Here is a 27,838-nt window from a genome sequence, read left to right on the forward strand (position 1 = left end):
TCAGGACGATTGACGCCAGGATTAGAGAGACCTAGGGAGGTGAGCTGAGGAGGATGCAAAGGAGGGGCGTGAAAGAAAAGACAAAATTAAGATTTAAAGAGCTACACAGAAAGTGCTAGAAAGATTCCAGTTGGAGCCTGGGATTTATTTTTGTGCAAGCAAATCCCAGCACTCCAAGTTTATGACTAGCTTAGGTTTCAAAAGACCCCATCTTAAAAACAAAACAAACACCGTCAAACTGGCCCAGCTCTCTGACTGGGCTTTTCTTCGAGATTCTTCTCCAGCCGTCTCCTAAACTCAGCATTCAGTATATGCTCCACTTGTGACTTCATTATTTATTAATTAAATAGGTTTCCACACATGGCTTTTTAAATAATCCAGGCAGGGGGGAGAAGGGACAGGAGGGCACACCTGCAGCTCTCCTACCTCCAGCACATATTTACAGTTTGCCACTGGACAATCCTGGCTCAGGAGGAGGCAGCAAAAGTTGGAGAGGGGGGACCCCAGGAGAACAAACAGTAAGACTTATTTCCTCCATTCCATCCCCCCAAAACCATCCATCCCATCCTAGTCTCTGGTGGTGTCCGATGATGTCCATCTCCCATTCCTTCCCAAATTATGGAAGTAAGGTTCTTCTCACCAGAATAAGAGCACTTGGGATAACAGTAGGGCCCCCTCACCAAAAAAAAAAAAAAGCAAAAAAAAAAAAAAAGCAAAGAAAAAAAAAAGCACTGGGATACTAATTAATAGAGCTTAATAGGGCATTACCTTCCCCAGAATAATTACTTTCTGGTCTAAGGCAGGCAAGCAGCAGCTGAATGAGATCCCAGGGTAAGGGCCCCTTTGCTAAAGACCGCTGGGGTATTTTAAGGACAGCACCCTTGCCCGAGTGAGAGCATCTGAACTAAGTGTCTAAGTTTCTGTAGTAGTACAGGAGGTGCCAGGGTAGGGACTACAGTGTCAGAACAAGAATCTTAGGGCCCAGAAGGGAAGGAATCCAACCAAATAAACATCCTGAACAGAACAAGAAACAAGTAACTCCCCCCTCCTAAATAAGGGACCACAGGTTCAGGGAGGAGAGCTCCTTCACAGGATTGGGATAGGAACTGGGCAGACTTGGCTATCTTCTGACCCCTGATCCTTATTCCCTGACCTTAGTAATACTGGATTTTTAACAACCTGTATAACCAGGTCAACAGATGTCCATCTATCCCTGTAGCATGACCATGGGATTCCAACCAGAGAGCCTGGCTGGGCCTAGGGAAGCAGGGACCAGGGTAAGGGGTTGGGGCTTCCTTTGGAGGGATTGATGGGTGCTTCTTCGGCTGGTGTTTTCATCCAAGGGTCCAGCAGAATCTCCTCCAGTGAGGGTCGGGAACAGGGTTTAGGGGCCAGGCACCGGCGGATGAGGGCACAGCAGTCTGTGGGGATGAGAAGCACAGAGGAGATTAGCAGTCAGCAAAGGGTCCCCAGTCGTGGGGGGAACGAAGCCTGTCGGGCTGGGGTCATCAGTGCGGCGGGCCTCACCTGGGGAGACATGAGCTGGGAAGTGGAGCTCAGCCTCTAGAATCTCCTGGTCTCTCTCGAAGGGAATGTCCCCACAGACCATGTCATAGAGGAGAACACCTAGTGACCAGACAGTAGCCGGGAGGGCATGGTACTGGTGTCGAGAGATCCACTCTGGAGGGCTGTACACCCTGGTCCCTGCACACAAGCCAAGGATTAGATCTTTCTCTGAAAGATGCCCTTTCTCAACCCGTGCCCCCCCTCCAAGTGTGAATTAAAGGAGAGCATCCGCTGGCTGGAGCAGTAACGATTCAAATGTAATAGCAGAGAGTCCTGACAGCAGCTAAACAGCATGAAACGGGTTAACAGATCACCTCACCAAAAGCAAACCCAAACAAAAACCAACACTAACAAGATCCCCACACTAAAACCTAAGAGCCCAGAAGGTGAAGGAACTGTAAGATGAACTTTATCAGAGATCTAGGCTTGAGGACCAAGAACCTTAAAGGGGACGATATAGGTCAAAGGTTGCAAGAAGAATTAAAGATGAAAAACAGCCCTCCCACTATAAATTGTAGGGAAGAAAAGCCTTACCATCAAAGTCCGTGTACGGTTCATCATGCAGCAGGGCACCAGAACCAAAATCAATGAGCTTAATACAACCACGGCACAGGTCTATCAGGATGTTCTCATCCTTGATGTCACGATGGACAACTCCACGGGCATGGCAGTGCTGGACAGCTGCCACTACTTGGGTAAAGAAGCTGCGACTACGGCTTTCACCCAGCGGGCCCTTCTCTGTGATGTAGTCAAAGAGATCCTGGGCGGGCATGGGCCGCTCAAGGACCAGCATGAAGCCCTCTGGTGTCTCAAACCAGTCAAGCAGGCGGATCACACCTGGATGCCCATTGCCTTCGCCCACCTTCCACAGCAGGGCTACCTCAAGTGGGCAAGTGACTGAGTCTGACTGGGGTGGGAAATGAAGAGAAAAAAAAAAAAAAGAAGAAGGCAGATGTTAAGTCTGTAGCCCTGTTGCCAATATATCAAAGTTTATTTCCAGAGCACTGATTTTGGCCCTTCCTAGACCTCCGTGTCCTCTCAAAGGCTCAAACCCATTGGAGTGAATAAGCAGAGACCATATACATCTGGCATGTAGCAGCTCAGTAAATATTTGAATAAGTTGAAGTGTTTTCTTTTTAGGGGGGAGGGAATTTGAGACAGGATCTGTACATAGACCAAGCTGGCCTGGAACTCACAGAGATCCACCTGCCTCTACCTCCAGAGTGCTGGGATTAAAGTGTGCACCACCACCACCCGGCTTTCAAAGTGTTTTCTAATTTAAGTCCCCCCCCCATAAGCACCATCAATCATAAAATATATCTGCCTGTCTTGTTAGCCAACATCCAGATCAGGGAAAGTTTTAGGCACACTAGACACTCTAGAAATGTTTGTAAATGGAACTACTTTACAGCAAAGAGGGGCTGGCACTGAAAAATTAGTTAAATATACTCTTGTATAAGTGTTGAGGGACCAGCAGTGCCCAGTAAGAGTAAGACTCAGTACGCTAGACAGAGAAGAGCAGTTAGAAGAGATCGAGTACATATTGAATTCTAATAAATGTCGTACTTTGCAAAGTGCCTATAATTATGCCACTGTAATGGCTGTTCTCTGGCTTTTAAATTTTGTCTCATTTTTGAGACAGGATCTTGCCATGTAGCCCAAGCTGGCCTCAAATTCCCCGAAATCCTAGCTGCTTGAATGTTGGGACTACAGGTGTGCACCGCCAATCCTGGCTTTCATTTGTTCAAAACAGCTCACAGTGATTAATTGCAAAAAGACCTGGCACAAAGCAAACATTTAATGAATAAGATGTTTTGTCAGTCTTACTATTCAACTAGCACAGCTCAATAACGCCACCACCATCACCCCCAACGTGAACAGGCAGTGCGAAGGGTCTTGCTGTCTCAGGGTAGGCCCTTCACAGGCCCACTAACTTGCACAGTCGCAGACAGGTTTTCTCACGGAGACGCAAATTCAGTTATTGCGCAGGCTCACCCTCCCTCTCCGACCCAGGGCCGGCATAGACTGTCTGAAATGCACGCCAGGGGGAGCTCTCTTACCTACAATTTGCCCAGACCCGCCCTGATGTCCGTTAGCGTTCTCCGGGTGGCAGGAGAGAAGCAGCCAGCATCACCATGACAACCAGTGACCTAAGCCCCTCCTTCCCCACCAGCATGTCCTGTGAACAGCCCCAGAAGCCGTGTTTGGAAAAAGGATGCGAAAGGAGAGTTTGAGAGGAGAATCCAGAGCTCTGGGGAAATTGAGGTGAAATCAGTACTATCACATAAAGGCAGTAAACACAGGCTGGTAAGGTTCTCACGGTTTCAGGGCCCAGGGAATCACATATCCCCTAGAAAAAAATCAGGAGGTGAGTTCGGTGATGGAGTCCACGGGTCATGACGTACACCAAAGACACTCACCACGGTGGACCAGCCTAGCACACGGTTCCGGGAGATTACTTTGATGGCCACCTAGAAAAAATTGCTGCGATAAGGGGGCCAGCCGGTGATCCCAGACTCTACTCAATCTAGACCCTCTACCTAATTCCAATCTCTGCACGCTGGCATTTCCAGTTCTCATACATATCACACCCACTGGAGCTCGAATGCCTGTCCAGCACTCTGAAGTCCCCAGAAGCAAGTTCACTCCAGCCATCTAACATCTTTACTCCTGAGCTCTTGTCAGGAAAGCATGAAGACCCCCTGAAATCCAGAACGGAGTTTTTTTTTTATCTTTTGTTTTCTCTCTTTCCCACTGTCTCCCCACACCCCCACATCCCGTGATGTTGGTATTGAACTCAGTGCTTGTGAATGGCGGACAAAAAGATCCACCATTGACCCATATCCCCACATTCAAATTCTAAGTTTTTTGACATCGCAAGCCCTCCTCCATCATCCTACCCATCTCCAGAACACAACAACTCTGTATCTGGATTCTTGTTCTCACGACTCCACACTTAACACCTACTTAAAAAAAAAAACCCACTTTCCCAGACACACACACGCACAAACACAGACACAGACACACACGCACGCACGCACGTAAATTCCGTGGATCTTGGGGTCGAGTCCTGAAGATATGCCCCCTTCCCAACAGGAATACCCAGTCTTCCAAAATTTCTGCCCACCCTCCTACCCACCTGAACTGCAGACAGGCGCGAGCACTCACACACATAGCAACCCTGCTCCTTATGACTCTACTACACATTTGCAGGCTCCCCACTGGAGCAACTGGCATCTCCGTCCCCGCCACCCCACCACCATCCTTCGCCCAAACACCTGACCCTCCCAGAACCCCTGTAGGGGGATACCTGACGTCTATCCGTGACGCGGTGTCCCGCGAAGACGGTGCCAAAGCCTCCCTTACCCAGGAGGGGGCCAAGTCGGTATTCGGCCTCGAAAGCTGCCCGATTCTTGCCACCTACGCAAGCGGAGGCGAGGAAGTCAGGGTGGCGTTGTACTCTGATCCCAGCCGTGACTCTCTCGCCCCCACACCGGCACCCACCATTCCAGTCCACCCAACCTGCTTGTGTTACGGGAGGCTGCGCTCACCTGGAGGCTGCGTGGGGGTCACAGGGGGCGAAGGAAGCCCCTGCAGAGGTTTGGTCAACATGGAGGAGGCGCTGCGTAGATTGAGCCCGCTGAATCCGCTGAGCCCGCAGGGCGTGGATGCCCGGGGCAGAGCGGCCGGAGAGCCAGGGCTGGGGGGCGCCAGGGTGGAAGGCAGGGAATCTGGTGGCCCGGAAGCGCCCGCAGACGGCGCAGCGTTAAGATTCGTCGCGCGCGCCAGCCCCAATGCTACTGAGCCGGGGCACGCGCCTCCCGGAGAGTCGCCCTGCGCGACAGCCCCGCCCACCTGGCTTTGATCAATCCGGACGCGGCACCTGCTGTACCCCGGCCAATCGGAGCCAGTCCTTATTTGCATGCCACCATCAACGTTTCAAGCGCCCCTTATGCAAATACACGCCAGGTTCCTCCGCGGAGGCGGGGACTGTATGCAAATGTGGGGGCGGGGGCGGTCGCGCGCGCGCAAACACACACGCACAGACACGCGCGCGCGCGCGCGCGCACACGCACTCACGCACGCTCGAACAGGTTCTGGGAATCCCTTTGCAACAACCCCGTTTGTTTTGGTTGTTGGTGCGGTGGGGTGTGTATACACACTTTAAAAAAAAAGTGCAGCCTCCTTTCCTAGGGCGCAGGTTTGTTACCGCTGTCTTCCAGCCTTGGGATCGGATACTACGCCAAGCAAGCTTTTAAAAATCAGAACCTGGGCTGGCGGGGGGGGGGGGGGGGAGTGGTGGCGCACGCCTTTAATCCCAGCACTCGGGAGGCAGAGGCAGGGGGATCTCTGTGAGTTCGAGGCCAGCCTGGGCTACCAAGTGAGTTCCAGGACAGCCAGGACTATTATTATATGAGAAACCTTGTTTCGAGAGGAAAAAAAAAAAAAGATCCAGAACCTGGAGCTAGGCAGGATCCTATCAAGCAAGGGTGTTTCTCACCCAAGTTCAGTCAGCTTTTGCCTCAAAACTGTAACCAGACCCTTATAGAAGAGCTGGTCCATTCTTCAGGGACGGATAGCTTATTTATCACCACCATGACAAGGAAGGGGAGCAAGGTGGTCAATGGCAGTCTGGCACCTGTAGGGTTGTTTTTTTTTTTTTTTAAATTGCCATTATCCTACACAAACCTGGTTATAGTTAGCCCTGGACCCAGTCAGTGGGTCTAGAATATGTAATGGCAAGGGCTTGGTTCTTGTGTGAACTACAACTTCCTTGTAAAAGAGTTGGGAACTGAAAGGCTGAAGAAGTGGTACAACTGCCCCAGCCACGTCTGTGGAAATATCCAGAGGGCCCCATGTGCAGGAAGACAGTCCCACAACCCTAAATATACATGGAAAGCTAGGCCTTGTAGAGTACACGTGAAATCCGCGTAGTCTGTATGCTGAGTCAGGAGGACCATCATGGATCGGTGGCCAGACTGGGCAACATAATGAGAATGTAACTTAAAACCAAAAGAACTGCAGTTGAGATGGCTCAGAGGAAAAGGGCGTTTGCTACCAAGTCTGCCAACCCGTATCCAATCCCCACAAGTTGATTTTTTGACCTCCAATCGCGTGTGGAAGTCACATACTAACACACAGACATACACAGAAGGAGGGAGGATCATCAAAGATACAGGCAGATATATTCAGGCAGACTCGGCCTAGACCTAGATGCACACCAAGATACCCCCAGAAAACAATATCCCAGAAACACTCAGTGATATGACTTTACTCATACTGTCCCATGGGGTCAATTAACATCATATGTCCCACCAGAAACTGACAAACTTGTTACAAGCACAGCACCACCACCACCAGATACCCACATTTACATCAAGATTTGTACTGCCCCAGAAATGAGGGACCCAGATTCTGTCATTACAAGAATAAAGTTTTACACACACACACACACACACACACACACACACACACACACACACACACACACACCCCAAAGCAGGCATATAGTGATCTAAGCACCACATAGATAAGCAATGTCACAAAAATAGATCCAATCACATACACACTATCAGACACGCAGCCTTCTCACTGAAAGTATCCAGACAAACTACAGATGCACTGTTACTGACGGGCCCACGCAGACATGCACTTCTCTCAGATACCAGACACAAACTGTCATGGGCAGAGGCCCACACTCACTCACCATCTGACACACCTGGAAACAAGCCCTCGTCGGACACGGACACAGACACACTCAGCCAGACACTGAAATGCAGAGAACCTGGTCGATTCACTGTGGTCACAGGCACAGATATACACACAAAGCCTAACAGTTCCATTTAATTGCCCTTCATTCATCCAACGGTACTAGGTGTTTTACTGAGCCTGACAGGCTTTAGTGCAGGGGTAGATCTTAAGAGACGAACAAACAAGATAAGTAAGCATCACAGCCCCAGCCCAGAAGTTTATTTCTAGTACAGTTATTGGGGATAGTTGTAGACAGAAGTGAGAACGTGAATGAGATCACACGGGGTTTTCTCAGGTGACCCCTTTGTCTTAAAAGACAAATAAGGATGGTAGCTGAAGACAGGGTTCGGGCAAAGTGCAAGTAAAAGCCAAGAAGTAGCAAGAGGCAGGCTGAGGCCAAATGGTACAAACTTACAAAATACGGTAATAACCCCAACATTTGTGCTCTACAAATGTACCCGGTACTGTTCCCAGTAGTACATTATTGACCATACACATTCTCTGTCAATACTCACAAATCAGAGAGCATGAGGTAGCAGACATTAATCGCCCCTGTAGTTGCAGATGGGGCACTTTAAACTCAAAGACAGTCCAAAGCCACACAGCTAGAAAGTGCAGATAGATTTGCAATCAACCCTCTTGGCATGCTCATGCTTGACCATGTACCTCAGATTCCCTGCAGCCACCCACTGGGCAAACCACACCCTCACCTGTGGGGCCACCACACACAGCCTTCTGCAGGGACCCCACTGAAGCATGGGGGGGGGGAATACTGTTTTGAGAAAATCTGAGGGTCAGCCAGCCTTCTCAACCTGGGCTTTACAAACCTTAGGAGGGATGGACAGAGGTGTCAAAAGAATTTGGAAACAACAACAAAAACGGATTTAGCCATTTCATTCTCCAGCTCTTAAAACCCAGTCAGGCAGGGGTCACCTCTGGTCACTTTGACTAAACTCACATAGCTAACTGTTTATTTCTCCATCAGATTATCATAAGAATGAATATGAGGGTTGAGAGTGGAAATGCAGACATAATTCAGTCATGGCCTTTAGTTCAAACAGTCCTTAATTAGCCCTAGGCTCCCATTTGGAACTATAGTACGTGGGAGTAGGGGCTTCAGACAAAGTAGACTTGATACTGAAGAAGTTTCTAATTCCTGAGAAAAGTGTCTCACTGTGCAGCCCAGCAAGCCTGCAACTCTACTCTGTAGAGCAGGCCGGCCCAAAAGTCATAGATCCACCTGCCTCTGCCTCCCCAGCACTGGGATCAAAGTTGTGATCCGGTTCTACAAGAGTTTGGTTGTTGCTGGTTCTGTTAAGAACCAGAATCTTGGTTATGTGGCCCAGGTTAGTTTCAACCGCCTGGGCTCTACCTACACTGACTGCACCTGGCAAGAAGTTAACGTAATAAACAGATCAAAGATGAACCCCAGCTACAGACAGCACCTACTGGAGAACAAGTCGACCTCAGGTCAAACCAAACTCTGTCCTTCCCAGAGGCCCATCCACCCCTGCCCCACACAGAACAGAGTTGCTCAGGGAAACTGACATTTGGTTTTATTGTGCCAAGGACGTTACAGATGGTGGATCTTGTCAACACCTGCAGGGCACGGGTGCCCCATGTGCAGAGGCTGCTCCCACTCCCTAAACTCCAACCTTGGGTAGTGGCCATGGTCTCCAGAGAGACCCCCACCTCAAGATTGCAAACAAACTAGTGGTTGTGGAAGCAATAGGAATGCAGCAAGGTCAGGGTCTCATTGTCCAAAGCCAGTCTGCCACCTGCAACCCCGCCGCCTTCCTCTGGCTCCATCTTCGGCCCCTCCGAGGAGCTGGAGGCCAGAAGACAGCAGAAATCCATCTCTTTGCCTGCCCACCATGCCCCACGACCAGCTTTGCCCAACTCCAAACTGGAGATGCCACCCTCAGAACCAGTGTTGCCATGGGCATCGCTTTTCATTTCATAATGTTTGTAAGATAAAAGTACATTTTAATAAAGAAAAATTTAAGATTGAAGGCTCAGATTCTTGGGGTACTAGGAAGGAGAATTTCCCACTCGCGCCTTTCCTGCCATTCTTTTTGGGGAGGGGTAACAAGTTTATCTGATGTGTAAGGAAGGGCGAACAGAAGACTTCCTTTGTGTGAGTGTCTCTCTCTTCTGGGGCTGCCTGGCTGCCAGATGGTCTGTCTCTGTGTGCCTCGCGCCTACCTTCGGCACCCTTTCCAGAGTCCCTGGTGGAATGCTGAGATGGTGCTGTGCAAGGGGCAATAGGGCACATCAGCTGGCAGAGCCCAGTGTGGTGGTGGCAGGGATGAGATGGACGGAGCGCACAGGTGGGCCAGCCAGAGGGAAGTGGAAAAGAGGAAACCAAGGAAGGAAGCCAAGAGGGAAGAAAGCCAAAGAAGGTTGGGTGGCATCAAAGGGCAGGAGTGGGGCTTGAGGGATGGTGTCCAGTCCCTGGGTCTCCATCAACTCTTGTCTGGGGGTGGCTCTCTGTGCACTTTGTTTTTCTTCATACTGTCTAGGTATTCCTGTTGGGACACTGCCAGCACCGATGCTAGGATCTCATCATCATCCCAATCATTCAGACCTGCTGGGCAGGAGAGAGAAGAGGAAAATGGTGATGGGGGTCCTCAGCCCCCCCATTTCCCTCATTCCTGGAAAAATCCATCCAGGCCCCAATCACTCACTGGATCCCTCGACTCTGTGAAACCCTACTCAACCTCTGTGGAGAAAAGCTTTTAGGCCTGAAATTTTCCCTCTTGCCTCTGACTTTGGGAAGATGCCCAGGGGTTTCAAAAATCCTCCAGGCTTTCCCAACTTCCAGCTGGCCCATCCCCTACGGAAGCTTACCAAAGGCAGAGGGGGACATCTGCTGGATGAGGGCCCGGCACTCCAGAGCAGGGTAGAGGGACACAAGAGGAGAGGTGGCCCGGTCAGCCCCTGCCGAGAACTGACTGCTTGTACCTGAGGCAGATGAACAGTCAGAGGTAGGGCCCACCAAGCAGTGCCTCTTAGCCCAAGCAGGCACCCTGAAAACAACTCACTGACCTGGTGCACAGGGTGAAGGAGGTTTGGCAAGAGCTAACACAGTGCCTGGGGAAGGGGGCTTAATGCCTAGTTCGGCATGCAGTTCGGGGTGCTCAGGTGACGAGGCTGAACTTCGTTGCCGTGGAGACCGGCTAGTCCATTCCTCCAGGCCACTGGAGGCGGCTGCTGTGGCTGAACTGCATGTGGCACTGGCTTTCCGGGGCTGCAGTAGGGAAGGAAAAAGTGATAAGGACCTACACCAGCTTTGATCCTCTTGTGCCAGAGTGCTTATACCCTTTCCAGAATCCAGGCTACAGTACAGCTTTAATGTATCACAATGGAACACAGGCAGATTCTTTAACCACTCCCATGTCTTGGGAGTTTACTGAGAGAAAGTCCTATTCTTCTTTCAAGAGATCCTGACTCCACAGCACGACCACAGTTCCTGTACCACCATGTACTACCTTCTCATTGGCCTTCTCATTGGTCTCCTACTTCTTCTACCTTTGCGTTCTAGCTTAGACTGTTTTACTCAGCAGTCAGGGTGATCATCCTGTTAGGTCCTGACTCACATCCCAATCCTTTATCTCTTCACAGCCCTCTCATTGTTTCTGCCTCATTCAGAGCAAAACCAAAGTCCTCCCCAGAGTTCACAAGCCTAGATCCAACCTAGTCCCACCACCCTGATTTCGCCCACTACATTCTGTTCAGTTACAGGCTAGGCCTGGGTTATATCAAGTATGCCGCACTCACCCCAGGCCTTGCTCTGTCCACATACTCAGCTAACAGACTCCTTCCTTTCTGGGAGCCTTTCCTCATCTCATCTGCTGAAACCTACCGTGATGACTGTTTAACACTATGACTTCCAACCATCCATTTGGTTTGAAGTCTCATTCTTGCCCTGGACCAACTGTCCTTTTTTCATCTACCACACCTCCAACTAATTTATTCATTATGATTATTGTATTACACTTTGAGAAACTGTGTAGCCTTAGGGCAGAGACCTTGGCCTGGTAGGCTCACAAATGTATCCCACTACACTAGGAATAGGACCTCCTGCTCCTGGCACAGGCCTACAATAAATATTTGCTGAACAGATTATTCAGCTCTTGCAAACATCTAATCATTCCAAACTCCTTTGTGGATCCTCAGATGCCTGCCTTCCCCCTTCCCACCCTAAAACGGCAACTGATTGAAACCTCCCCCCTACTAGTCTTCCACAGCCAGGGCCACAGGCCCCACCAGTGCCTTGTCTCCCTCCACAGACAGGATCATTGAAGGCAGTCAAGGAAAAGGTTTTACATCCTCAGTGCAGAATGTAACATGCAAAGGGTTTCCAAACCAGCTGGCCTCTTTGTAGCTACCCATTGTTCCTTTGCGCCACCAGCAGTGGTGGCTGCTCTCCTTTACTTCTTAAAAGCAAATGTTGAGTGTTCCAAGGTACAATGCCAAGACTAAAGACGAGAAGAGTTACTGATGGGGCTGGGAGCATCTCTCTCCCACATTTTATCCCTGTTCATTAGGGACCAAAAGAGAAGTAACAGGTCTTGGTCAGGCCAGTGACAGAGTCCATGACCCACCTGGCTGGGTCCCCGGACCTGGCGGGCCTGTTTCTCCTGATCCCTCAGCCACTGCAGGTAGGATTCTCGAGCCACCTGCTCCTCTATGGCCTCATTTGTGGCCTCCCAGTCTGTGGCTCGTTTCTTGTCTTCCAACATTTGTTGTTCGATCCATGATTCCTCTGATGTCTTTATGGCATTCTTCATCAGGGACTGCTCTGCAAACTGCCAGGAGGAGAGGAACAGGGATGTAGGGGTGATGCTCTGAACCTGGGCAAGAGCCTGAATGGGCTCAGGAAGGTAGGCTTACAGGCCTTAACAAAGACAACACAGGAAAAGTTATTTTTACAAAGTACTTCTCAGCAGACTGCATAGATCGGGAACTGGAGCAAAGCAGGCCTAGATTCTGAGATCTGGCATTCTGAATTCCTACGGTCAGAAATGCTGGCCCAACCCCAAGACGTCTCAAGCGAAGCACTAAGTCTGGGGACGAGAAGGGCTCTTCAGTCTGGGCCTTAATTTAAAGAAGCCTCCCTAGTAACGGCTCTATTTCACAACACTGCAACCTTTCTCATATATTCACAGACAGGGCAGAGGAAAAAGATGAGCAGAGAAGTGGACTGTACAGACATGGAGTGGAGGCAGGAGTCAAGCATATATGAGGCTGGGTGTGACTATGTGAGGGGATGAAGGGTCAGTATCGGCATGGTGTGGGTGCTAGGACACTGTATGAGAGAGAACTTCATGCCAAGTTTTAAGATACTACAGCATTATTTGTTTGTTTGTTTTTTGAGACAGGGTCTCACTACATGGCCCAGTCTGATCTTGAACTCACTATGTAGGCCAAGCTGGCCTGGAATTCATGGCAATCCTCCTGCTTCAGCCTCCCAAGTGCTGGGATTACAGGCGTGAGCCACCACATCCAGCGATATGACACTAATGAAATAATAGAGAACATCAAAGTATATTTCAGGGATTAAGTGTAAATACTGCTTCATAAAGTTTTAGTTAATGTTGTTTTCCCCAAAAACAATGGCTCAGGATGCAGCTCAGCTTAGCTTTGAATTCACAATTCTCCTTTCTCTGCTTCTGGAATACAAGGATTACAGGCATGTGTCACCATGCCCCCAGCAAGTTAACATCATTTTCTCACACACACACAAAACATACATAAGTGCACGTGTGCTAAGTAATGATGTACAACATAATTTTCTATCGTGAAGCATACTGGGGGAAATGTATGTATGAAAATGTTAGATTGAGCCAATTTAAAACTAGGCAGATATGGTCCAGCTCAGTGATAAAGAGTGCATATACAAAAACATAATTTAATTTCCAGCACTGCAAAATAACAAAAATGAAAGTAGGTAAGCAATCTAACTACAGAGAAAGATACAGAGATAGCAAATGGACATACGTAAAAGATCCTCAGGCTGGGGGTATAGCTCAGGGGTAGAGTACTAAAACAATGTTCAACACATTGTTATCAATTCAAGTAAACCTAAAAATCCCAAGAATGGCTAAAATACAAAAAAGTAGGAAGACCAATTCCTGGGAAGGTGAACTTTCATTTATTGTGATGAATACACACACACACACACATTAGCCCGCTTCATACAAAGTCTGGCAGTTGCTTACAAATCACAGTATAGTTTTGTAATCCCGAAATCTTGCTTCCAGATAGCAATACAACTAATCATAAAATTTAACTTCCCACAAAAACCTGCACACAGCAGTTTACAGAAGCTTTCAGCAGTTTACAGAAGCTTTATTAATAATCATCAAAACCTGGAAGCAACCAAGGGTATCTTTCAATAGGTGAATGATTAAACAAACAGTGTGCCTCCACAAATGGACCAGTAAGTGATAAGAAAATAGCTAACAAGCCGTGAAAAAACATGGATGAACCTTAATGCATACTGCTACCTGAAAGCAGCATTTTGAAAAGGCTACTCACTATGATTCCAATTACGTGACTTTCTGAAATAGGCAAAAACAGAGTCAATAAAGGATCAGTTGGCTGGAGAGGAAAGAAAGAGAGGGGAACCTTCAGGGGCTAAAACTGTTTGAATGATTAGGTGCCCAAGATAGATGCACTTTGTTGTTATGCCTCAGTCAAAATCCAAGGAACTTTACAAAACAAAGACTAATCCTTAATGTATGCTAATCGCTTTTTAAAGATCGGTTAAGAAGTGAGGCTCCAAGTGACAAAACCATCTTACAAATGTATTCAAGGACAAGCAGGTGGTGGCCTCGGGCACTTAGGAAATGAATAGAATCAGTAACACTAAACATAAAAAGAACTGTGCTTATCACTGGACTCCAGGGGGTCCAGTTAATGAGTCTGCCCCAGCTTATACACGAATTCGTAAATAACAGTCATGTAAATGACTGGTGGGTGGTGGGGAAAGTTTTTCAACTTTAAAGTGGGAATTTACTCAGGAAAAGGGAAAGGAGGCAAGAATGAGGAATGTGGTGGGGGGATTTTAACTAGAGACATCAGCAATAACCCTCTGTGTTTAGGTTAACGTAATTTCAGGGAGACAGCTATAATCCTCATTCCTTAGGTGTGATTTCCTTCCTCAACAGTACAGTATTCAAAAGGTAGGGAACTTAACACTACTTCTGCCAGATGACCAAAGACAATATCCACAGTCATGATCTTATTCCTAACATGTGCTCTGGATACACATATCCCTAATATGTGCCGAGAACAGTCCTTCATCTGGGCTTAAATAAGGAGAACAACATTCAGAAAGAGAATTCCCCGGTAATACTTTTGAACAGTACTCCTTAAACTTCCCAAGATCATCAAAACAAGAGGAAGGATGAGGCAGGTGAATAGGAATGTATTAACACTGGGTCAAACACTAACAAATGTACCAGAGTCTCTGCGCCTTGGGAGGAAAAGACTAGATGGAAACTCTGGACACAGAAAACTATTCTGAAGGTTGGCAAGACAGGTCAGGCAGTAAGGGTGCTTGTGCCAAGCCTGATGACCTGAGTTTAAAGCCCATAGACAGAAGTGACTCTTACAAGTTGTTCTTTGACCTCCACAGACCCTACCTGAAATAGATAAATGTAAAACAAATTTTTCAACAATTAAGTCTATTAATTAGAGAAACTTTTAAACATTTAGATTTTAAAAAAAGGGAAATAAACAGTCAAGTCAGGAAAAGTTATAGATGAATCTCTTTTGTTTGTTTTTTCGAGACAGGGTTTGTCCGTGTAGTTTTGGTGCCTGTCCTGGATCTCGCTCTGTAGACCAGGCTGGCTTTGAACTCACAGAGATCTGTTCGTCTCTGACTCCCGAGTGCTGGGATTAAAGGTGTGTGCCACCACTGCCCGGCGATGAATCTTACTTAAATAGTATTAAATGGTGGTGGGGGAGCCATTCTGGTAAAGCTACATACATATTGCATAATTCCCAATATATGACATTCTAGAAAAGATAAAACTACAGAGTGGGTCAACAAATCAGAACAAAAACAGTGAAATTCTTTAAAATTTGTTCAAGCCACAAAAAGTCAAAGGGGACAATTAAATATGAGATAGTATCCTGGAACAGAAAAGGTTCATCAGGAAGAAACTGAGAAAATGTGAATAAAATGTGGTCTTTACTTAATGTATCAATACTGATTTGTTAATGATGGCAAGTGTACTCTATTAATGCTAATCATAATGTGGCATATGGAAACGCTAATATTCTCACAATCATTCTGCAAATCTATTGAAGAGCAAAACAACCCCCTCCCCCCACCCCTCCCAGGGTTGGAGGGTATGTTAATGCTAGAGTGTTTCTTAAGATGAGGCAGGACCACCTTCTGTTTGTAGGAAGTGAAACCTGAATAGAGGATTTCAAAATCCCCAGGAGGGGGTAGAGGGAAGACAGAGAAGCGGGAGGAGAGGGGGTGGAGAGGAGGGTGAGGAATAGAAAAGCAGCTTAGGAGGAGGGGGAAAGGGAAGGTCAGGGGACAAGATGAAAGGAAGGAGGAAAGAATAGGGAAGATGAGAGGAGAGAAACTATGAGAATGAATGATTATCTGCCAGTAGATGCTGGGAAAATGAAATGCCATCTTTTGATACTTACTTACTAGGTCCCATGCCTGTGCAGTATTGGCCCAACCTATACAAGCCGCCCCTAGGGTCCATTCCACTAAGCTGTGTGTGGGTCAGGGTTCCATTCCAAGTCTGTGCCCTCAACTGTCTCTAACTGCTATGCACTTGGAGAAGATCCAGGTGAAAGCCTGGATATCCAGTCCAAGGTATCCTAAAAGGCCACTCTCAACAAGCATAAGATGCTTTTATGGACGCCTTTAATGCAGCACTCAGGAGGCAGAGCATTAAAGGCGTGCGCCACCACCGCTTGGCATAGAATGACTTCTGATCAACAGTAACTCACTAATTTTTATACAGCTCAGAGTTCAGGGGAGACTCAAAGAGGAGAGAGGATGCTTTGTGGGCTAAGGGCAGAACCAACACTCTGTATCTAGCAAATACCCATGGGACAGGGACCCACTTACCCCTGGTTTAAAGGATGGTAGGCCCAGCCCCACACCAATAGTGGCCTTGTTAGGATTCACTACTGAATTATAGTGGATATTCCGGTGGTAGCTGACACGGATGGGTTCATCTTCATTTTGATGGATCCCATGGAATGTGTTGATAGGTTCTGCAGAGAAAGAGAAGGAGGGAGCATCCACAGGGGACCCAGTATGGTTGGCTCTGATGAGGCACCATTAGCCCCTCACCTACCCACTACAGAAGTACCTGTGCTATATTGATACACCTCCACAGGACGGTTGTACATCTCTGCCATAGCCTGCATCTCAATGTGGTTCCCATGGCAGTTGTTTTTCCTCTTCCGATTGATATAGGTGGTGAAGTCTTCTGTGACATAGTTGGAGAAGTAGTCAGCATTCTTCATCTGTGGAACAGATTGAAAAATTAAGGACTGTGTGCAAAGGAGCTCCTCCTACCCTCCTGTCCCAAGGCCTCCCCAGGATCTCACCAGATAGTCCATGCAATGCTTTCGCACAACTTCATGCATGTCCTGGTCTCCATACACCTGGTCAGCTAGGGTTGCGGGGACAAAAGAAAGGAGAGGATGGAGTCAGAGCTGTTACCACAAGAGTCGGAGTCACAGAGCATCACTTACTAAGGGAAGGATGGGCTGAGGAACTAGGGAAACTCCCTTTGCTACACCCAGCCCCAGACAGTTCTTTCATTTTTGTGTGACAAATGGCAAGCAAGGGCTGAAGATGTGCTCAACATGCACACACAAGCCCGGTGTGCTGGTGCATGCCTTCATCCCAGCCCTAAGGATGTGCAAGTGGAATGATCAGAAGATTATAGTCATCTATCTGCAGCCACAAAGTAAGTTCAAGGCCAGCCTAGGCTACATGAGACCCTGTCGCCAAAAAAAAAAAAAAAAAAGGAACACGGTCAGACAATGTTGAAGAATGAGAGAATATAAGGTGTACAGGTAGGTGCTGTACAGTCAAGGGCCAGCAAGGTGGCTCAGTGGATGAAGGCTCTTCCTCCAAGCCTGATGCCCGAGACTCACATGTTTAAAGGAGAGAACCAACTCCCCTAAGTTGTCCTCTGACCTCTACATTGTGCCCTGTGGCATGCCACCACAATCTCCACACCTACCAATAAATAAAAATGTCAGAACAGAAAGCTCTAAAAGGAATAGTACAGCCACATCAGAGGTATTTCTGGCAAATGAATTTCTCCCTTAGACAAACCAACAACCTAAGTCCTGTAAGCGGCCCCAGGAACCACCTATTCCATACTTCCTTCTCAATGTTTACTTGAGGACACTGAAGTTAAGGGGCAAGTCTGGCTTATTAAAGGTAACTATGGTGACAATGTCAAACTGGATGTCTCCTCAACAAGTAAGGATGGCCTCTGTAAATTCAAAGTAAAAAAAGAAGTCGGGTGGTGGTGCCTTTAATCCCAGCACTCAGGAGGCAGAGGCAGGCGGATCTCTGTGAGTTAGAGGCCAGCATGGTCTACAGAGTGAGTTCCAGGACAGGCTCCAAAACTACACAGAGAAACCCTATCTCAAAAAAAAAAAAAAAAAAAAAAAAGTGAAAAAGGAGGGTATCACACACCTATAATCAAGACTGAGAGTCAAAAGAAGTGCTAAGGTCAAAGACAGCCTAGATCACATAGCGAGACTCTATTTCAAACCAAACCAAACCTCTACATTCAATGCCTACCACCACCACCACCACCACCAAAAAAAAAAAAAGCCACTATGCCCCCACCATTATGAGATTTTTTTTTTTTTGCTTTTTCAAATCACCTAGCTATGATTAGAATTTTAAACAGCAGAAAAGGAAGAAAAACACTCAAGTTCTGCCAGACAGTAACCAGTGAGCTAAGTAGAGACGAGTGACTCTCTGGCTACCAGATAGATAGGTATGGCCTTGTAGACCTCTTGTGGACAGTAAGTGTAAAGCCCACCGCCAGCTCAGAACCTGACATACAGCAAAAGAAATTGGGTCTAGTCTGCTAAGCAGCCATGTAGGCTGAGGCATGGAAGCAGGAGTCTCTTCTGCCATAATGTGGGTCTGAAGATTAGGCAAGCCTGACTTCACTGGCTGCCTTGAAAGGGGAATTTCCCTGTGTTTCCCCAGAGGGAGATTCACGGCTCTGATGGGCTCCCCTTGGCGCACAGGGAAAGGGATGCTAGGAATGGGGGGAACATGCCCATCAGCCAGGCCTGCCGGTCCTTCTCTGCAGACCTGCCAGAAGGTCTGCACTGCCTTCTGACCCCCTCCACAAGGGTTCTGCACGGTATGGAAACAAAGGCTGCTCGAAGCTACAACAGCCTCAAGTCATCCCAGAGGTGCAGCTACCTGACGAGTGGAGGAGAGGGCTGTGAAGGCAGGAAGGGGTAGCCCCTTCACTGATGTAAACAAGGATGTGGCTTCTGTGGCCACACTCCCCCTTCAAGCACTTCCAGCAAGTCACATGTCCTGCATACTAGCTAGGGGTGGGGGGTGGGGGACGCTGCTGCCTTTCTTAGAATCCAGGACCACAGAGGCTGCTGTGGCTGCCCGGGCTGCTGGAGGAGCTATTTCTGTAGGCTAAGCTTGGAGGCAGCGCAGTCTGCAGCTGCCATAAACAGGAACTAAGAGAGGGGTGAAAGGGTTAAATTGGGGTGGCCTACCAGGCTCAGTGAGCTGGGCTGAGATAATGGGGAGTATGGATCTCCTACAGAAGGTACAGAGCTAGATGATAGATTTGGGGAAGGGGGGGCGACAGGGTCTCTTTTCTTTATCTTGCCTTTTTCTGGCAGAAAGTTCATGCCACCTCTTAGCCTTTCATCTCTGGGTTGAAATGTCTTCATTCATAAAGTGGGGACAGTAACTCTTCTTCCACTGAAAATGACATTATAAGGACTATAGACGGCTGGGAATATATCTGGGAGAAAGAACATGGGGTGCTAGCTAGGTTCCATCTCCAGTATGGGGATGGCATTACAGGGGGAGGTTTGTCAAGTACCTGAAGCATACATAAGCAGTGATCAAGAAACAGGCACTTCAGGCCAGGGGTGTGATGCACGCCTTTAATCCCTGCACTCGGGAGGCAGAAGCAAGAGGCTCTCTGAGTTCAAGGCCAGCCTGAGCTACAAAATGAGTTCCAGGACAGCTAGAGTTATGTAGAAACCCTGTCTCAAAAAATCAAACCAAACAAACAAACAAACAAACAAAACCCAAACCAACCAAACAAAACACAGGCATTCATTCCATTTGTCATGAGGACAGCAACTCCTATCACACTGCAAGCTACCCACCAGTCAGCCCGAATGCTCCGAGAACTGCTTATTAAGGCCTTCCTCATTTCTCTTGCACTTCCTCTGCCAGAGGAAAGCCCCAATGCAGAAAGGAGGGGTATCCCTTCAATTACAAGCACTGCTAGCTCTCTACAGAATCCAGTCTTTGGTCAAAACTCTGACAACCATAGTCCAGTCCAACAGTAATGCTGGCTTCCTGTGAGGGTCCTTACGTCCAGGCAAGTTACAGTTCTTGTACAGAGACTCATGCCAGCTTTTGTAAGGCACAACCTCACACTGACTGTAAGATGGGCCTTCATTTTTTTTTTTTTTTTTAGTTTTAGACACTTGGCTGGAACAGTACTCTATGTAGCCCAGGCTAGCCTCAACCTCACAACAATCCACCTTCTCTGGCCTCCAAATGCTAGGATTCTAAGTATATAACACTATACCCAGCATATACCTTAATTTTGTAATTATTAACATGGAATAAAACATGCATTTCTAGACCAAGGAAACACACACAGTACCTCCCTATCGAGAGGAAAAAACCTTCAATGTTATAGGCAAAGCACATCATAAGATGAATTAGCTTTTCTAATTTTCCTAGCCTTACCACTTCTGTCCTTAGGAAAATTCCTCCTCCTCCCAGATTAGCATATGGGGGCCAGGATGGACTTCCCTGTGGGGGGCCCAAGGTGGGAGAAAGAATGGCCCACTGGACCCATGAATGCAGGGGGAATTCAGAGAAACTGTTTTGACAGAAACTGAAAGTCCTCCTCTTGCTAACACTGCACTTGGCCATACGCACCTGGTTTCCTCTTCCAGGGTCCAGCTGGAAGGGGATTCCCCCACTCTATTCCACCTCTGGTCCCTTTCTAAGCAGGGCCCACAAAGTCGCAGCATAGTACTCTAGCATTAGTTCTACTCCAGACTTTCAGACAACTCATCTGAACCTCACCAAAGCCAAAGCCAAAGCCAGCCAGGACGGAGGAGCGCTGACACAGAAAGAGCACAGCTAGTTCAGGATCCCATGGTGGCCACCTATGTGCTGTCCAAGGTTCCTGGGAAGACATCCCACACCTCATGGCCAGCAGCCACCTTACTTCGCTAAGGGCTAGCCTTGACCCTGTCTACTCCAGGCTCCCTACTAGCACAAGGAATCAGTTGGAATAAGGGGAGGATAACAAGTACCAGGGAGTGCACACTTCTCCAGATCCAACACCAACTTTCCTCCCCAGGCACCACATGACTTTGCTTTCTCTGAACATATAAAGATACTCACATACAAGTGCACATATGGACCCACATGCAGCCTGCAGAGCCTTCAAAAGACTGAACCCTTTGAGACTAAATACCCACATGACCAATTCCACAACACAGAACCACGGCATACAGCGAGTCCTTGCCCTTGTCACCAATCAGGAAAGACTGAAGATTAGACAAGATGTGAGGCTGCGCGTACTCAGGAACCCGTGCCACTTCCTTCCCAGCCTTTGCTAGGGAGAGGTAGGAGAGGAATGACCAACACCTCTAACAAACTTCTTTCATCTTCTCTCTGCTGCCCTAAAATGTAAGCTGCATTTGCCCCCACTTACAAGGAGAAAGCAGCAAGACAGAGTGCGAGTCTTCTGCCCCACACCTGCAACAACATTATCTTACTGTACGTTGATGAGTTCTGCCTGCATCTACATGTGTGTGCCACATGCATACCTGATGCCCACAAAGAGGAGAGGCACTGGATCCTTTGGAACTAGAGAGTTAAGGAAAGTTGCGAGCCACTCTGGGCTCCCACTTGCAAGAGTGGCAAGTGCTCTTAACTACTGAGCCCCGTGCCTACTTTTCTTTTATGACTTTATCATTACATTTACTATCTATTTTGCACATTTGCATGCCCAAGCACATGTATAGATCAGAGGACAACCTGTGGGAGTCTGTCCTCTCCTCTCATCACATGACTCCTATGGATTGAACTCGAGTTGCCAGGCTCAGCAACAAGCACCTTTACTGACGGAACCGTTTCACTTCACCAGTTCAAGTCCAGATTTGTTTGTTTGTTTTGAGACAGGGTTTCTCTGCGTAGTTTTGGTGCCTGTCCTAGATCTCACTCTGTAGACAAGGCTGGCCTCGAACTCACAGAGGTCCACCTGGCTCTGCCTCCCAAGTGCTGGGATTAAAGGCGTGCGCCACCACCGCCCGGCTCAGATTATCTCTAAACGGCAGTGAATACATGGTCCTCCCTTGCGTTGGAGGGACCTGGGAACCACGTACTCCTCAGGTTGTTGTCTGACTGCTTCCCTACCATTAAGTTCTGCTAAAGACCAAAAAGGAAGTTTGGAGGCTCTGCAGATGGCTCAAGAGGTAAAGGCACCTGCTGCCAAGCCTGACAACCAGAGTTCGATCCTAGAACCCACCTGGAGGAAGGAAGAAGATAACAGACTCCCGCAAGTTTTTCTCTGACCTCCATATAAACATACTATGGTGTACACACACACACACACACACACACACACACACACACACACACACACACACACGCTACGTTTAATAAAGGAAGCTTAGCTTTTGTGAAGAACCTAAAAACAAAGCACACAAACATGGGTACACACCAGCAGCAAGGGGCAACAGTAACCTAGTCTGCTCTCTACCGTCCTGCTCCTGTGGGAACCTTGGCCGCACTAAGGAAAAGAGCCAGGAAAATATCCCCCCAACCCCCATAACAAGAACTATGGTATGCACACCCAACTGTTCCACTGGGTACAAACTATGGGCAAGACACATGACCTCAGACCCAATCTGAGGTCTATACTTTTCTGCTTGAGGATTCCCATGGGAAACTGGAAAACACAAAGATGCTGAGCACAGAGAGGTCAATGGAGAAAGTTGTACAGGAAATAGCACAGAGAAATCTCCTGTGTCTTGATACAATCTCAAACACTGCAGTTCTGACATTGGCTGAGTGACCTAGATAAAGACAGGGTCCTGGCCTTCTTGTGAGGCCTCAGTTTCTCATTTTATAAAGCTGTCAAATCTAAGGCCAAAGGGTTAGCATATGCCTTTAATCCTAGAATTTGGGAGGCTAGAGGTAGGCGTATCTCTGAGTTCAAGGCTAGCCTGGTCTACAGAGTAAGTTCCTGGACAGCCTATGCTACACAAAAAAAAACCTGTCTCAAGAAACAAAAACAAACCCAAAAAGTTGTCAAAACTAAACAATAAGGCATGATGGCAATATGTCTGAGACAGGAAGTGTGTCACAAGTTCAAGGGCCAAGGCTACCTGGTCTCCAAGAAAGTTCTAGGTTAGACAGGGCTAGAGTAAGTCTCTGCCTCAAAAAACAAACAATAATAAAAAAGTAAAATCTTACAAATTATCTAAGAGCCATCCTTCCCAGTGTTGATGATCCATGGTCCAAGACCAAAACAACAAAAGAAGTGGATCTGGCTAATATTTCTGGGCCAGAACACCAAGTCCCAGCTGCTCTCTCCTGAAGCCCATGCAGACACATCTGTGTAGCTTCTACTTGGCCCAAAGGTCAGCATCCCTGCCATGGCCAGGGCTAGATGTTTCTGTTGAGTCAACGGCAGATGGAGGAACAGGGAGTGAGGCTCATGTTTCTAGGAGGGAGGTTAGCTGAGCACAGCAGCAGGGCAGGTGGGCCACAGGAACCCACCTCCACCCAAGACTTCACGGATGCTCACGACTCTCTAGAGAAGGTGCCAGGGAGAGATGGGTACAAGCAATGGATACTGGTTCAAAAGTGCTCTTCAGATGTCAGTGGCCAAACAAAGAACAGAAAAGCACCTGCTCAAAATTCTCACCAATGGAAGAATAAATTCTTCTAGCTGGAAGAAGGGAGGTCCAGAGAGGTCAAAGAACAGACAAACTAAGAAGCTGGAAGTAGTGGTTCTCACCCTTCCTAATGCTGCGACCCTTTAATACAGTTCCTCAGGTCGCGTTGACCCACAACCATACAATTCTTTTCATTGCCGCTCCCTAACTGAAATTTTGCTACTGTTATGAACCATAATGTAAATAACTATCTGTTTTCTGATGGTCTTAGGTGACTCCTATGGAACAGTCATTCCTCACGCTGGGGTCATGCCCCACAGGTTGAGAACCACCAAGCTAGGGCCATCCTTTGGACATCTGAAGGTTCCCATCCAACTCTACCACTGTCACTTCCCTCTCCATCCCTGGTGGTGCTGGCCATCAAATCCAGGGCCTCCTGGATGCTAGGCAAGTGCTCCTCCACTACTGAGCTCCACCTCCTGCCTTCTCTTCAGAGCTTCCAGCCATACTTCATGGGCTACTGACTGAACCCTTTCAGGAGGGCCTGGAGCACACAGAAGAGTGTGCAGCCCACTCAATTCTAACTCTCCATTTCGTGTTCCCTCGACTATTTACGACACGGTAGGAAGTTAAAGCCTGCAGGCCTTTGCAGAAAGCTGAAGATGATGGCCATCTGTCCCTGTATATGCTAGGCTAGAAACCGGGGGACAACGGAAAGCCTGGGGGCAAAGTCCCCTTGCCTGGCACATGTATTGTGTACATTGCACCAGGGAAACCTCTAGGAGGCCTAGAGACCGGGGGCCGCGTACTTCAGGGGAGAGGCCATAGGACTCCTGAGGTTTTACAGAGAAAAGCTGAGGGCAGCCCAGTCAGGGGAAATGTGTAGCCATAGTGCTGATAAGGAAAGGCCTTCAACCTGCTGTGGTCAGCTCTTCCTGTATGCTTTGGGCCCCTTACTGGAAGGCCCCAATGGAGGGGGGAGCTAGATAGACACACATACAAAAAAAAATTGCTCTTGATGTGGGTTACTATTCATACCAGGTCAACAGCCCCAAGCTGCCTCAGTGAACATCTGAGGCCAGATGCCCAACAATAATCTTGTTTATCCGACATCCAGCCCGAGGTTAATACAGGGCCTAAAAACTAACAGGTCCTCACTTTTTCATTTTCTGCCTTCCTTTTATCCCAAAGATACCTTCAAACCGAGGTCCTTCTCTAGTAAATATCCCAGAGAGAAGATGACTTCCAGCCAGAGAGGTAGGAAAGTTGGGATTTTTCTCCAAACCAACGGAAACCATTACCTGAATAGTTTCTGCTTGGTAGAAGGTAAGCAACCATTTGTCCCAGCCATTCCACAAATAGTTCTGGCTCTGAGACACAACTGAGAACAGCAGCCAGGCTTTACCAGTGCTACTAGTCCAGGATGACCTACTGGGTATCAAGCACTGAGACACTTATCAAAGTAAATCATCCATGCATAGATCTGGTGGTGGTGTGGTGGTGGTGGTGGTGGTGGTGGTGGTGGTGCTCGCCTTTAATCCCAGCACCTGGGAGGCAGAGGCAGGCGGATCTCTGTGAGTTCAAGGCCAGCCTGGTCTACAAAGCTCCAGGAAAGGAGCAACAGGAGAAACCCTGTCTGGAAGAAAAAAAAAAAAAAAAAAAAAAGTAGAATCCTTTAAGCCATTCTTCAGCTAATGAAAGAGGGTCCACAAAGAAGAGTAGCCAGTTGCCCAGCAGTGGTATCTGATCCAGTCTAGCTTACACCAGACATGGGGGTCACCCAGAAACTAAGAACAGACCTAGAAAGAAGTCAAGGAGCCCTGGGGAGCACCACCATTTCACAGATGAGGAAACAGCCTAAGACCCACACAGCAGTTATAAACTGTGGCTAGAACTAAAAGGCAGAGCTTTGATTCCCAGCCATTTTCCCTGGAAGACCGAACCACTGGTGTGGGAAGAGAACAGGCTACACTCTTATTTCCCTTTGAGTGGTACGGGATTTCACAACTACTTGTTTGGTCAAAGATTCATAGCCACAAGGGACTCAAAGATCTAGCTCAGGCTTAGTAGACAGTAGTATTAAGAGATTACTAAGCCAGGCAGCAGCGGCGCGCGCCTTTAGTCCCAGCACTCGGGGAGGCAGAGCCAGGCGGATCTCTGTGAGTTCGAGGCCAGCCTGTTCTCCAAAGCGGAGTTCCAGGAAAGGCGCAAAGCTACACAGAGAAACCCTGTCTTGGGGGAAAAAAAAAGAAATGACTAGCCAGGCGGTGGTGGCACATGCCTTTAATCCCAGCACTGGGGGAGGCAGAGCCAGGCGGATCTCTGTGAGTTCGAGGCCAGACTTGGTCTACAGAGCCAGATCCAGGACAGGCACTGAAACCCTGTCTCGAAAAAAGAAAAACAAAACAAAACAAAACAAAGAAGAAGAAGAAAAGAAATTACTAATTCCAGCCTGGCACAGTAGCACACAACTTTAATCCCAGCAGAGGATTAAAGATGTGTGCTACTGAGGATCTCAAAGTTTGAGTCCAACCTGGTCTACATAGACAGTTTTAGAACAGCCAAGACTAACAGAGACAGACACTCTCAAAAAAATAACTAATTCTGGGCTGAAGAGATGGCTCATAGGTTAAGAGCACTGACTGCTCTTCCAGAGACTGAGTTCAATTTCCCAGTAACCACATGGTGGCTCACAACCATCTATAATGGGATCTGGTGCCCTCTTCTGGCCTGCAAGCATACATGCAGGCAGCACACTATATATAATAAATAAATGAATTTTTTAAAAAAATACTAATTCTTAGCTGTGCATAGTGGATCACCCCTATAATCTTAGCTCTTAGGAGGCTGGAGCAGGATTATTCCAAGTTTCAGGCTAGCTTGGGCTAGAGAATGAGACTCTGTCTCAAAAAAGGAAAAAATTTAATTTTGCTAGTTGTGACAGCAGTACTTTGCTTGTGTTAAAAAGACAGAAACCAATACAGATATATCGGTTAATGAAGCATACAGAAATATTTATGAATAAAATGATCCTGTGTCAAAAGTTATACTGTAAAAATACTGTTTCAGGGGAATGAGAAAGAGTGGGCAGGGTAGTTATAAAGTAAGGCTATCTATGTGTTAAATGACTGTGTGTGTGTGTGTGTGTGTGTGTGTGTGTGTGTGTGTAGTTTTTTTCAAAATAGTGTTCCTCTGTATAGCAGTCCTGGCTGTCCTAGAACTCTCTCTGTAGACCATGCTGGTCTTGAACTCACAGATACCAGCCTGCGTCTGCCTCCTAGATTAAAGATTGTGTTGGGGAGGTTTTTGTTTTTATTTTTGAGACAGGGTTTCTCCGTGTAGTTTTGCGCCTTTCCTGGAACTCACTCGGTAGTCCAGGCTGGCCTCGGGAATCCGCGTGGCTTTGCCTCCTGAGTGCTGTGGTTAAAAGGTGTGTGCCACCACCGCCCGGCTTGTGGAATATTATTTTAAGGTGTATTACTTTTGTTTATGTTGCATTTGTTTAACTCTGTGAAGCTGTTTTACTGTGCCTGTGTAAAACACCTGATGGGCTAATAAAGAGCTAAATGGCCAATAGTGAGGCAAGAGAGATAGGCCAGGCTGGCAGGCAGAGAAGATAAAGAGAAGGAGAAATCTGGGAGGAGGAGAATCAGCAGCCAGAGAAGGAGGACATCAGGGGACAGCCACCCAGCTATACAGCAACTCATGGAGTAAAAGTAAGATTTACAGAAGTAAGAAAAGGAAAAAGCCCAGAAGCAAAAGGGAGGCAGGATAATTTAAGTTAGCTTAAGGCTAGCAACAAGCCAAGCTAAGGCTGGGCATTCATAATAAAGAATAAGCCTGTGTGTGTGATTTATTTGGCAGCTGGGTGGCAGGCCCCTTAAAAGGACAAACACAAACAATGAATTTGCACAACTACCACTCAGCTGTGTTAATGACTTTTGAAGCTAGATGATTGCATCTGAAAGGGTTCGCTATTTTCTCTACTTTTGTGCAAGCTAAAAGAAAAAAAAAAACCAATACAGATCTAGATTTTTGGGGGTGTGTCATAAGACAAACATATCCTTCCTTGGCTGGCATGGAACCTGCTCTGTAGACCAGGCTGGCCTTGAAGTCAGAGATCCCCCTGCTTCTGCCTCGGCAATCTGGGATTAAAGGTGTGCTTCCCCACACCCAAATTCACACACAGGCACAAGCACAGATAGAGACCTTCCCCAACAGACCACACCACAGAAAACTCTGGGTACAAACTCTTACATACCAAAGTGACAACAATGTGATGTGGCTAACTCAGATATAAAATCCTGACTATCATACTTCTTGTGTAACCCTGGGCAAATCACTCCCCATTTCTGAG

General features: G+C 47.7%; 2 protein-coding genes across 6 annotated transcripts in view; both read right to left on the reverse strand.

Moving 5' to 3' along the window:
* Window positions 1-315: 315 nt before the first annotated feature.
* Window positions 316-5,566, reverse strand: Pim2 (Pim-2 proto-oncogene, serine/threonine kinase). The gene is made up of 6 exons (XM_028881371.2): window positions 5,118-5,566; window positions 4,877-4,986; window positions 3,987-4,037; window positions 2,101-2,473; window positions 1,528-1,704; window positions 316-1,421 (listed from the first exon to the last, which is right to left on the reverse strand). The coding sequence occupies exons 1-6, from the start codon at window positions 5,488-5,490 to the stop codon at window positions 1,258-1,260; spliced, it is 1,248 nt and encodes a 415-aa protein (XP_028737204.1). The 5' UTR covers window positions 5,491-5,566; the 3' UTR covers window positions 316-1,257.
* Window positions 5,567-7,508: 1,942 nt separating this feature from the next.
* The window catches only part of Otud5 (OTU deubiquitinase 5), a 34,662-nt gene continuing 14,332 nt past the window's right edge, over window positions 7,509-27,838 (reverse strand). For 3 of the 5 annotated variants that reach the window (XM_028881370.2, XM_028881366.2, XM_028881368.2), the window contains 7 exons: window positions 16,915-16,979; window positions 16,674-16,830; window positions 16,427-16,575; window positions 11,925-12,128; window positions 10,366-10,567; window positions 10,168-10,281; window positions 7,509-9,907 (listed from right to left, as the gene is read on the reverse strand). In XM_028881370.2, coding sequence (XP_028737203.1) covers window positions 9,783-9,907; window positions 10,168-10,281; window positions 10,366-10,567; window positions 11,925-12,128; window positions 16,427-16,575; window positions 16,674-16,830; window positions 16,915-16,979 — 1,016 coding nt within the window. In that variant the 3' untranslated portion in view covers window positions 7,509-9,782. The remainder of the gene's footprint in view (window positions 9,908-10,167; window positions 10,282-10,365; window positions 10,568-11,924; window positions 12,129-16,426; window positions 16,576-16,673; window positions 16,831-16,914; window positions 16,980-27,838) is intronic. The other 2 variants (XM_028881369.2, XM_028881367.2) reach the window with 1 other exon arrangement.

This window comes from Peromyscus leucopus, chromosome X, assembly GCF_004664715.2.
Source record: "Peromyscus leucopus breed LL Stock chromosome X, UCI_PerLeu_2.1, whole genome shotgun sequence".
Classification (NCBI taxonomy): Eukaryota; Metazoa; Chordata; class Mammalia; order Rodentia; family Cricetidae; genus Peromyscus; species Peromyscus leucopus.